A 13,664-nucleotide genomic window follows, 5' to 3' on the forward strand; every position below is an offset into this window, starting at 1 on the left:
CACAAGGCTACCGAACATTTCAACATAAAGTATTAGTAACAATTTTGAGTGTCTTATTTTATTTATATGAATGTAAGGATTTAAGGTATCAAGTAGGACCAAATATTATTTACTACTGACAACCCCTCGACGATTTATTTTACGTGCTTCCGTTAAATAAAATTAAACTTAACTTTTGAATAGTTAAAACGTTCTTTTACATTACTTTTACCTATTCAATGAGGGTTTAATACAGCAACATTCCTGCAGCTAAAAAGTACCTTGTAGAATAAAATGTGTTTTACTGCTGTAAAATAAGATTTTAAATAATAAGTAGCCAAATAATTAAAATAATTTTATTTCGCGAAAAATAGCCATCGGTTGTGACTACTACAACATAAAAAAATATTCAGTTATCTAACAAAAATTATAACTCAAGAGTTACATGAATGATACAATTATATTTACGCGACTGCAATCTGGGCCGCTATACACCGATAATTTTGAAGAAATGGAACAGAACAAAAACTCTCATAACAGCTTTTGTAATAAATACCTCATAAAAATATACATATAGGTGATGTCTTATTTAACTGCACTTTCCTTTTACATTTCTAAATATCTTATACTTACAGAAACCACATATCAAAATGATTAGAAATGAATTAGTATGAATTCAAAGATGAAACATAATCAGAGAAAGATATAATTAAATTTCGGAGGGTTTATCATATTCATTTCAGGTACACATTACAGTCATCAAGCTGTTGACGTGATACAATACCTATGGTTTTATACATAGTGATAAATTACGTATGGTTTTATACATAATTAGGTTCCGCCTTGCTTTAGTAGAATTAAAACAAACCGGTTTGGTTGTTTCTATCTTAATCGGTTTTCGGATATAAATATATTACGTACTATTTATCATTTACTTCGTCAATTTCAACAGAACTGCAACATTTTAAACACAACACGTCTTCGTTATACGACCGAGGAAGCAAGAATATCTTCCTCACTATATAAGTAAACGTAATTTCTTCAATATTCCCGTTGAAAAGACGATGTGTTTATTCACGTTTTGGGAGATAATGGGCAATGAGACTTTTAAAACTTACTGTAATTTTGGTTTTTTTTAAACGAAAGGTATTTCGAAAACTTACCATTTCATGTCATATTTTGAAGATTGAAGAATCCAGACTTATGACTATTATGGTTTGTTGTTTTCAAATGTTTAGAAATACTTAATACATCATCACTTTTCTTCTTCTTCTTCTTCTTCCTCTTATTATTATTATTAAAACCAGGACCAATGAATACTTATCCAACCGTCAATTTCATAAAACAGTGCTCATTTGGATTATTAAAAAATCTTTATAGTGCAGTCTTAAACCGTAACTGCACGCTTTTCTCCCGAAACCTTCAAAATGACCTTCATGGTCAAGACTAATGATTTTAAGCCAAAATACTGAAAAAACTACATATACCCACGTATATATAATATAGTGAAAGAGACTGTTTGATTATTTTAGCACATTTTGAAACACTTGATTGGTTTCTGTTGTGATGAGTCAGAAGAGAAACATTATTCTGAACTCGTAAAGTTAAATTACCAACAAATATTCTTATTCTCTCTTAATTCTTATATTATGTATCATATATGGCATATACTATAATACGCATTTCTGTAGTTTTCAACATAGAAATCTTATTTAATGCTCACAAGAATAAGTTCATCTTGTGTTTTTTGCCAGTATATGGTGTAGTTTGAAGGAGAGAAAATAGTTCATGAAAATCTGAAGTGGTTTTGTACTTTTATTGTTCAAATTTAGTTTTCTTTTCCGTGACAGGCTGAAAAACATTACGTCTAAAAGTACCAATGAATACTTGAAAAAAAGGAAAGAAAAGAAAAGAAAGAAAAAAGAAAAGAAAGAAAAAAAGAAATACTTGTTGCTTCAGATGTTAGTCATGTTTTGGAAAATTGTAAGAAATGGTAGTTCATGCATGTGTTAAATATTGTAAATTGTAATTTTTGCTGGAATTGAATCTAACATTACTGAATGAATATATACAAACTTGTATAAATTTGAGCTTTAATGTTCTTAAAAAGATTGTTACAAAAATGAAGTTTGTAGTCGTCGTTAAAAAAACACCAAACGGTTAAAAATAATTTTTCGGCATAATTTTCAGAATTGTACATATATCAAATTTTCAGAGCAGCGCAATATTCCAGAGAATTCAATTCTCCCAAAGATCCTGAACTTAGAGAAAAATCTCCAAAACTGAAAGACTTTCGAAATTGTTTTTAAGAACTTACTCTTTTTATTCAATTGAAAATAATATAGAAAGCTAAAAACTTTATATGAGCATAAAACTAACTTCAAAACAAATATGGTATTTTAATTATAAACAGATACTTATCTTGCTTAGTATTTCTATGTTGTATTTTCTATAAGGAGTTAAGGAACATATTAAAAATTCTAAGGAGTAATGCAGCCATCCAAAATTTATCGAAACATTTGCATTGTAGCAATCATGGCATAAAAGAAATTACATATGATATACATAAATATATAATACAAATTTTACATAAGATATATTCACAAATCGCGAGAAACGTACCGAAGATAAAATTATTTTTAAAAAAGCTATTGAGACTTTGCGATAAAAAAAATTATCGTACATTTCTGAATCTAAGATGAACTTTTTTCCCGCAATTTTGAATCCAAAAATATGGGGTCATCTTTCTTTCGCAACACACACAATGGAAGCTTTTTACTGAACATAATCACGAGCTTTCATTAAGCTCTAACTTTATCCCTCTCCTTACCTACCGCTTTAGTTTTAAACGCTCGCCGATTCAGTGTACCCTTCCAGTGAGGAAGACTAAGGGACATCTGTAGTTCATTTGATTTTTAGTACAGTTTTATAGTAATACCGGAAAATATATCTAACATGTGCTGTAACTTTTTTCTTTTATCCTTTGTTACAAAAAATGAGTATTCTTCTTGGATTCAGAAATATGCGGTAATAGTAGTAATAATAATTCACAATCAAAATTACAGTAAATATGAATATATATTCACACTCGAACTAGTCGTCTTTCCACAAACTTGTTTAACTGCAACTATTTATCCATTTAACAAGATTCGCTAACACAGAAAAAACAATTCGCTAACAAGGTAGTGGTAGCGATGAACAAAGGTCATATTTTTAAGTTCGATTCCTACAATTGATTAATTTTGCAGAACAAAACAATAACACTTTTACATACAACTGAATTGACTTTTCCAGAAAAACTAGTGAACATTTTTGTGCACAACTGATAATAATCGAACAATTGAATATATTGATAATTCGTTTTCCAGAACAATAGTTGAACATTTTGTGTATGAAATATTTTTGTCTATCAATCAAGATTTACTATTTTAATGGCAAAAGATCATTTGTCGTTATAAGGATGTACAAAGGAATGATTCATTCATTTAAAAATCTCGTCTGGAATCCACAGATGACGATTGAGTGAAGCTATTGAAATAACAGAATTAAATTAAGAAGAAACTCAATTTCCAACATAGGAATACTAAACGGTAAGTATATTTTTAAATAAAAATGTGTTCTATGTGTACTCTATTTATGACATACTTTTTTTAAAAATGAATTTGTCCCTTAAATACATATTACATGCTATTATACGTCCTATATAAGGGGCTCCTTGGAAGACTAGCTTTCCTATTGTCCGATCTCACAAAATCAAGACACTGGGATAAATGGGTCTATTTTTGTTGGAAGTGGGAGTGAATATGGCGGGTCAACAAATGGAGTTCAATGATGTTGAAACTAGAGCAGTCATCGAGTTCCTCTTCCTTCAAGGGAAGTCTACACAGACAATCCACGGTGAAATACTACAAATAATGGGGGTCTGCGCTCCGTTCTATACCACTATTAAGAACTGAGTTGTCAAATTTAGGACAGGGCATTTTGGCACTGAAGATGAACCCCGCCCTGTGAGACTCTCCATAGTGATTGTGCCTGAAACAATTGGAACGGTGCATGAAAAGATTCTCTCAGACGAAGCATTTCCGCGAATTGAAGGGAAGTATGTTGAATAAATCCATCATAAAAGTTTGACTTGTTTCTCTTAGGAAAGCTAAAGACTTCTCACCAATATCTCGTATAATTCCAAACGGACAAATATAACACAGAATGTCTGAATTATAAGACTTTCATTTTGTATTCGAATGTATGTATACATAGTTTTTCTTCCTGCACTATGTATATACTATATATATATATTTGTAGTTATTTAAACAAATTACAAACATTCAGAGTACTCAACTAATTCAAAATTAATTCTAATTACTACATACTATAGCCTACATATAACTGGCGATAAATATATTATAATTATTATAACAACTCATAATATAATTTTCTTTAATTACAATAACTTTATTTTGCATAACTATCACAGTCAAAATTTTAAAAAGACAGAAATGAAATTACAAATTATGTATACTCTTGACTAGCAAAAAAATGTCATAATTCTGTCGACACTGTAAACATGTAATACTTATCCACATTAAAACCTGTATGTAAATGTTGATGTTACTACTGACAATACTAGGTAAATATCTTACCTAAAACAGCCATCCAATAAAGAATGATCAACTTTTGCTTTTCGTAGTTATTAAGTCATATTATATATACATTATTAATAAGTTCGCTACATTTTAAGTTACATTGTAGTTACACCTCGCCCCTCGGGACCCCTCGCCCAGAAGAAAGCCACCGTACTGTCTTGGGATCTACTGTCTAAAGTGAGGTTCAGACCACTACTCGGGACAAGCACCCTCAGCAGGATCAAGCCAAGGTCAATGCGCATTAGCCATTTGGTTATGGAGGACACCTCAACATTTTTCACACATGCTTTGCACACTAAAATCCGCAGAATAAAAACAAAATTAAATCACTCTTTACTGAATGGCTACAGAGTGAGGAACAAATATATAACGATTAACTTGTTTTTAAAAATTACGAAAACTTCAAGATGGAAGCAAATCTTTGGCATCAATATTACACAATATTTTTCAAATTAACCACAGAATTGATTACATAATGTCATACATTTTTTTTTTTTTTTAATTCAAAATATTCTTACGTACTAATTGTCTCGAAGTAGAAACAATCGCTTCCTTCCATTTGTTGAAGAAATCCTTTTTAGATTATGAGGTCACAGGGGATGAAAATTGAGATCTTTGTTCACACATATATGTTTTTCTTCATTTCCTATCAGACCATTATCTGCTTAGAGCCGAGGAGGTAGAAGCTATCTGTTCCGTTAGACGCTTCTCTGTTGAGACCAGATTTAAAAAAAAAAATAAATAAATAAAAAGTTACAAGATAAATATTGAATAAAGAAGCAAAAATTAAAATATATTTAAAAAAATGAATACTCAATAAGGAAAGTTCTGTTTTTTCATTAAAAATATTTGTATATTATTCACTATAGTTCTTGAAATATTCAACATGTATTAATAAAACAAGACTGACTAAAGAAAAAATGAAATGAAATCTTTAAGTTTTACGTGCCACGATTATGCTTTCTAGGCTAAAGGAGACGTGATGATGAGTAATGAATGAAATGGTGGAATGAAAGTGGAAGGAAACGGGAGAACCCCGAGAAAACCCACACACACGGTGTTTCTCCACCACAAAGTTCACTTGGCGGGGGCTAGGATCGAACCCGGGACCACTGACTAAAGAACTATGTATATATAAATAAAATTTGTGTGTCAAGATAACGTGTCTGATGATGGCGATGGTACACTGCCGAAACTGTTATACAAGTTTTATTAATACATATTTAGTGCTTCCGTCAGCCTTGCTTTATTAATACGTATAAAAAATGTTTCAATGCCTCGTAACATTTTTTTTCGTCTTATCTAGTGAGATACTACTACTCTACAATGTATGACAAACAATATCAGTTCTGCCTCTGCCCATAATGTTTTCATGAGAGAGAGAACTTCTAGCATCAATTGTATAATGTTTCATCAAAGTTCAAACATACCTCGCTCTCATTCGTAATTTTTATTTTATTTTCTCTTCTTTCTCTTTTGTTTCATTTTTAATTATTTGGCTTTCTTTTCTCGTACATTGATAAGAAATTGATATAAATTATAAAGTCTATATACAAAAGGCCAATATTTGGGGAGCACTACACAATAAAAGTTAAATGTTGATTAGTTGAAGTTATTCCCAGTTGTCAGTACGGAGGCTAAACAAGATATAGACTTTATAGTGGTATCCGAAATATATGTAAAAAGTGTGTAACAAGATAAAATCCTTGTAACATTCCTTACGTATCCATTTTTCGAACAAAATTCGAACCATAGAATGAGTGTAGAATACATGCTGATCCCACTTTAAAGATCTCAGTACATTGGCCATCATAAACGGGGACTAATGCAAAGATCATGCTACTATTAGTTTGAATGTCGTCGAACGATACAATGAGTGTAGTTATGTATCTGAACCCATAGTATGTGAATCACAGTTGTGCCTCAATGCCGGGAAGACAACAGTGAATATATATTTTGCAATTAAGTGACTTCGAGCGTGACAGTATAGTGAAACTGCGAGACACCGGTTGGTTGTTCCGCTGAATTGCCACTTCTATGGGTTATGATCTGTCAATGATCCACCACGCGATGGGTGGCGCATGGCGAAGAGTTTCCACAACAGACATGTTTATGTCATATGGTACTTCCAAAATAATTTTTATCCTTTCCCTTATTTCCAGGTGCCAGACCAACCATCTTCCCTGCCCTGTAGTATTTAATAAGACAAAGGACCACTAATGAAGAATGACTATAAAAGCGAACTAAAGGCTTGATTAATAACAGTGGCCATCTTTTAATTTTTTAAGAAAAATATGTTAGACGTATCATACTAAAATTATATTGAAGAAAATCTTAATATGTAAAAATCAAAGATAAATATTAAATATCAGTAAAAGCTTAGTAGTATTACATGAAGGATACTAAGAATAACAACTATGTTTATCTACGTATTGTCTTAAAATTATTATTATATGTAAAAAAAAAAAAAAAAAAAAAAAAAAAAGTTATATCCTACAAAACATTAAAATGTAAAAGAAACTAAAATGATACAAACACAATTACTTTGATGATTACTTCAGACTTTTGATCTCACATTGAATAGTTTTTAATTCCAATCTCTGTTTCTTTAGAAGTTCATTTATCTTTTTTCTAGTTCTTTTAACTTAGCCATTTTCCTTCATTTAACAACTTGCTAACAACTTTCATTTTTCTCTTTTCTTCTAGCTCAATTATGTCTTGTTCTCGCATCTTTTACAGAAGCTATGAGATCTGAATTTGAAGCATGCAGACTTTTTTATTCCACCTATGTGTGCCAAATAATATACCAGCTGTCGCTGGGTTACTAAGGAAATTATTGCAAGTTTTTTTTTTTTTTCCTAATAACTTTTGTTAATAGAAAAAGCAGATTCTACACTTGTATTTCCATGTAACACAGTCAATATTATTTTCACAATATTCCAAAAGTATTTGAATTCACTTTTTTCCACCACGAATGGATCTGTAAAACTTCTCAAGATTTCTCTTGCTTCCATCTGAATCAAAGTAAACTGTAAACACATGTTTAGTCTGTTGGCAAATTAATTAAAAAAAAAAAAATTAGATTTGCTTTCTTTGACATAATCGAAATGAGATGACTGATGGAGTATTTTCAAGCATTTTATCAGTCTTTTCTTGACTATTTCGGGTTTATGTACGATAACCTCAGGATCAAAGCATGAAATGGCACAAGTAAAAGTATCTACGAGAACATTTTTCAAGTATATTTTCAGTAATCTTTATTAAATATTTTTAACACTTCAAGAAGAAATTAACTCTGTTTCTTTCCTTCACACTTCTTAGCTTTTCACTACACCTTTTTGCTCCGAATCCTATATGTACATTCTTTGCAGCTTTGAAATTACTTTTCATTTTTAGACCTACGGTCATTAACCTACTTGCCGTTTGAATAGACTCAATGACCTCATCTTTTAAAAAATACTTCAATAAACTTACAATGATGTGAACAATTGAACAATTCTTGATACAAAAGAAGGGTCATGGATTTTTGAACCTGAAACTTAGTTAAAAATCGTGCTCCCTCCAATGAGACAAATCTGAAAAATGTAAGTTTAGCGGGCACGAGGGAATTTTTAACACCTGATTTCACTCTGTTTGCGGCGGAATTTTGGGAAGTTTAGTGTCAGGACATCCAATGATTTTTTTTTTTACATTTTCAAAGCTCTCTCTACGCAATCAGTATTTTCAACCCTTCTAGACTCACGAAATTCTTGGGAAATAGAATTTGCTCTGAGTTTGAACTGTTCCTACAAAATGAAACAAATATTCTTCTTCGACCACGAGATTCACTGAACAACAGAGACCTTGTAAAAACTTGATGTTCCAGGTAACCACTGGATGTCCTTCAAATCACAATCCTTTGGGAAAATTTCTTAAAATTTCAAGAGCAAATTATTTGCAATTGTCATTTGCATAAGAAAATAGAAATCAAGAACCTTGTCGTAACTCTGTCTTCAATTTTGTCCCAAAATACTACAAGTAGGTGCATTTTGCTTTCTTCCAGCTATTCTGTTAAATGATTTGTCAAACGCAACAACAAACTATTCACATTCTTCCAAGCATGCAAGTTGTTTGTGGATGAATCCGGCAATACCATAACAAATAATATAACTACATCTAACAAGTCCTATATGAAAATTCTTTGCTATTTTACTGTCTGAAAACATAGATTGAGAAAGAAATCCATCATCTCTATAAGAATTGTAACTATCTTCGCAGTTAATGAGTCTAAAACCACATAATTTCAGCAGCTGTAGCTTCCTTCGATACTTTATACCTTATCAGGTTTACAGTGGTTTCACTACTACTTAGAACAGCATTGTGTTCATCATGAGACAAAGTACTTGGAACAGCACGGAGGTTTTCGAAATACTGTACTAAATGGGTTTCTGTCTCGCATGGATCCATGTTGTAAGAAGAGTACAATGCTGACTGACTGATCGCTGAATACAACTGTGTAACACATACACATCAGGAGGTATCTCATCTCTAAAATACGAACGTAATTCTCAATTTATAATTAATATTAAAATGAATTCGAACATTAGTACTTTTAGTAAACTGAACTGAAATAAACAAAATTCAGATGTCCTTATACTAGAGTAGTTCCCAAAAATTACCCTACATTGAATCATGCGAGTACTATGCTATAATTTTCTCTCTTGTCCTCAGAAAACGAAGTTAAAGCTAATGAGGATAGCAAAGAGAGATGAGTTAAGACTAGCTCGACGTTATGACCAAAGACAGGAGAGGCTGGAAGTTATACAGCAACTATATAAGATTGAAATATTACGAACTGCGATTGCAAGGTGCGTATTCATACTTATTTCTTACGCTTTTAGTCTCATTGGACAAGATAATTATTCGTGAAAAATGTATCAAAAAGAGACAAAAAGCTTACAAGGTTTTTTTCAACAGCTTGCTAATTAATTCAAAGTAGCGAACAGCCAAGGTTTGTGTAGTTCTAAGAGAACAAAAGATGTCGAAGTTTCACTTGCGAAATGAATACCTTATCTACATCCACATAACTGTACTGTACTTATTTCGTATCCTTAGCAACTTACTGTATTAAAAAACCTCCTTTTGGCGACCCGTTTTCACTCAAACAGTGCTCTCTTAATAGAAATTTCACCATACAATCAATTTTATCACTACTTAAAGTCCTTCTGACCACATCTATTACATGATTTGATTAAATAGAGAATTTCTATAAAGTTTTCAGAATTATTGTCTCATTACTCTCCTCTTCTACTGTCAATAACAGAGCTTCAAATTTATTGGTTAGAGAACATGTTTTCAAGAACAAAAGTTCAAGTTTAGAAAAATAATTAGAAACGGAAAGGTATGAATGAGAATTCAGGGCTCGTCAAAAACAGAAATAATTATACAAAAACCTTCTCTCCTACCGAGCTACCGCGCAATAGAGGTTTTTACGTTTTCTTTTTTTTTCTTAAGTGTTTAAAAGGTATTGGTGACTAAGATTAATTATGAGAGGCATTGTTTCTTTATCCTAACTAACTAAATAGCCAAGGTCATAACAGTCCTTTGCGGACTTGAGCCTGCTTCAACGCACTCTGTTCGCGACTAGTGGAACTACGTGGTCAGTGCGTTGTGCCGCTTTGTCTCTAACAGGCGTAGTAGAAGCTTTCTAGACCGAGTGGCCGTCATGTCGTTTATTCATGTGACTTCCCAGTTTAACTCACGACGCTGGGTGGACGCCGGAAATTGGGATACCCCGCCGGGAATCGAACCCTAGAACACGCAGACATGAGTCCAACGTTCTAACCATTAGACTACGAAGCCCTCCTGATTCTTTATCCAGTAAGTCCATATCCGAAGCTAACTTTATACTTTTAATTTTAATGAATTGACTCATTAACCTTTCCTATATATATATATATATATATATATATATGCCTTTAACCTTCAATTTTTGCTTTTAAAGACACGGATCAATAAGTTTTGTTATTTACAATGAAGGATGAAGGCAGTAAAATGGTACATCTTTAACTTTACATAAATTCACTCTTTTGCAAAACCATGTTGAAAGGAGATGGTTTTCATCAACATGAATTATGAGAGTGCGAAAGCAAATGAACTTACGCTGCAGTAGCCTCGCTTCAACTCTCGACGAATATCTTTTAGTAAATGTGTAAAATATGATTGGCAATACAGTCACTATAGCGGCTGTTACGTACAACAAAAGCTGTTGACCAGTTGCTCGGAGACAATGTAACGTCTGGCTCCACTCGGTGCGAGTTGAATTCATCTGAAAAGAAAGAATGGATAAGTACTGAATATATCAGGCGTGTTAAAAACTTGTTTTATGAGGAGCAAAACTTTAATATTAAATCAGTATTGACTTTAGTCGACTTAATCTAATATCAATTTCACGAATTAAGTCCAATGGCTTTTGCCGCATAGTAAGAATTTAAAAAAATAAATAAAAAAAGTGCTATCGGCGCCAATCAGCATCAGTTGTAAGGTGAAAACGAAGGGAATCTCATCAGTTTTACAGAGATTAATACATTTTCTCTGTATTCTAACACAACATAATTGTTTTATGTCATTAAAAACATTCTACAAGAAGAGAGATAGTATGACAAGGATATGAATAAGTCAAAAATAGTATTTCTTCTGTATATATTTTTAAAGACGAAGAAGAAGATCAGTCTTAGCTACGCGTAACGGATAAAATTATAAAACGGACCCTCGTTGTATTGCTATCAAAATACTGGCACTACAACATAGTAATGTGAGCGCTTTTCTAAAAATTTAGTTTTCATTCGATAATCTCATCTTTTCGTTGGTTAACTCATTTATAGTGCACAACAATATTCTTTGCACAAACATATTTAACAACTAGATTAATCTCTTCTTCGTTTATAGCACTAATATATTTTTATTAAGACATTATTTGTTCTTGAAATCATATAAACATGGACAATACTTCCACACTTAGATTAATATTGCCCACTACCTCTGTTTCATGTAATACGCCATTTAAATAACTTTCTTTATAATCTTTATGTGTTAATGCTTTTGGTTGTTTCTTTCAGCTCTTCAATTCTTGACTGGTACACGATTAGTGTTGCGAAAAATAGAAACATAGTTGATTCTATATATTTAAAAAAAATCAAACTTTTATGCGACACTGCACATAAAAGTTACAATTAACATAAATATAGACCGTAACACTTTTTGATCCACAAATTGTTGTGATGTAACACGCTTTAATTATTTATGTTATTTATATTTATTATTTTAGTTACAAATTTGTCTCCTGCATATTGACTGACTGGTTGGTTGGTTTTAATGATAACGTTAGCACGTAGGTTATTTATTCCCATCATGATAAAAACCAATTGCCGGAAACTGCTGGACGCTAAAAATTCAACACAAAAGTTCTAAAAAGTGTAAATTAAAAAATTAAAACAAAAAACTTCAAAAATTGAAATAAAGTTAGCAAAAAGGCTTTAAAAATGAAAAACTAAATACAAAAATATGCAACAAGATAATAATTTAAAAATAGCAATAATAATCGCCTGCATGCTTAAGTTCCTTTGATATTACTTTCTTTATGAAATCATAACAGTTTTTACTTGTAAATTATCCAAATTTGACCTCCATTTTGGCCGATTATATCAATTCATTATAACGTCTAGTATCACCAACAAAGTTTCTAGGATAGATCATCAGGCAGTGTTTCGAGGTGCAACAACTCACGATAAATTTTAAAATGACTAAACATCAGTAACGAGATCGGTTTTATATATAAAAAGAAGTCATGCACTAATGTACCACATTCCAATTTTTGACAACTCGTATAGAAAGTTTTTCGGTTTATATACAATCGATTTGGAATGCTGCTGTCACTTGTGTAGCTGCATCAGAAACCGTCCTCCTTATAAACGTGATGTCTCAAGTTACAGTTGCTGGAATGTCCTGTTGGCACTAGTGAAATAACGCCACAAGTGAACAGTTATTGGGAAGGGTATACCATGGCTCGTTTCTACTACACACTTTTGTTTTCTTTCATACAAAAGAATAACGACATAATGTTGAGAAAATGTTTAACCATAGGATTAGCACAAATGGGATATATGGAGAAAATTTGCCATCAAAATGGGCATTTGAAGTTACTAGTGAAAATGTTACTTGAGGAGTTTCATATAATTTGTCAATTAGCAGGCCAGGAGAATTCATCAACCAACGTGACATGGCTAAGAAATTAAATCTGGCACATTCCACTGTCAGCCGCAACATACGCAAATTCACAACCTCTTCCCGCGCCACACTGATAAATATGGCAAATTGTACGAAAGACACTTGGCGAGGTATGAACGATGGTTGACACATTGGGTGATGCCTACATTTATCTCACGTACAATCGTAACATTCGAGTAATTACTGTGACACCAATGGCAAGGGACGTACCGAGTTTTACCGACACTGCAGAGAACAGTGATTGTCGCCGGATATGGTTACGAGGGGAAGTTGGAGGTGCATAAAGTGGACGAAAACGTGAAGGCGAGTGCTCTCTATTTCTAGAAATACATTAGATTCCAATCTATCCGGAAGATATCTCTCGTTTGTACCGGGCCAGCAATAACTATCACCATACGCAGCAGGAAACGGAAATCAGTATTATTGCCTTTCACGATATTCATGTTAAAAACCGTAACTCCAACCTAAAGAATTTCAACAATTTGGACTCCTAAAACCATGTATACATCATCACATCACCTCAACTAAAAAGAGAGAATCTGCAGGGAAAATGGAACAGGATTCCTATGCTTGTGCTTCAACATAATTTGTTGCAGTGGAAATTGTAATGTTGGACGATAGTTGATAATTTGATGATCCAACAGAACACAACTAGTGGTGGTAGCACGGCTTTTCACAGGATTACTACACTCCCAAAATCCGTCGGATATAACCAAACAGCCTTATGTATTTAAATATTCACACATCAAAGTTAATGAAGACTCGTCCCAGCGTTTA

At 32.4% G+C, this 13,664-nt stretch overlaps 1 protein-coding gene across 2 annotated transcripts in view; it reads right to left on the reverse strand.

Annotated features, from left to right (window-relative positions):
* Nucleotides 1-321: 321 nt before the first annotated feature.
* Nucleotides 322-13,664, reverse strand: part of LOC145686469 (osteopetrosis-associated transmembrane protein 1-like) — a 36,123-nt gene continuing 22,780 nt past the window's right edge. For both annotated transcript variants that reach the window (XM_081759809.1, XM_081759810.1), the window contains 2 exons: nucleotides 10,764-10,929; nucleotides 322-5,332 (listed from right to left, as the gene is read on the reverse strand). In XM_081759809.1, coding sequence (XP_081615935.1) covers nucleotides 5,280-5,332; nucleotides 10,764-10,929 — 219 coding nt within the window. In that variant the 3' untranslated portion in view covers nucleotides 322-5,279. The remainder of the gene's footprint in view (nucleotides 5,333-10,763; nucleotides 10,930-13,664) is intronic.

Source organism: Thermobia domestica, chromosome 5, assembly GCF_964235325.1.
Source record: "Thermobia domestica chromosome 5, izTheDome1.hap1.1, whole genome shotgun sequence".
Lineage (NCBI taxonomy): Eukaryota > Metazoa > Arthropoda > Insecta > Zygentoma > Lepismatidae > Thermobia > Thermobia domestica.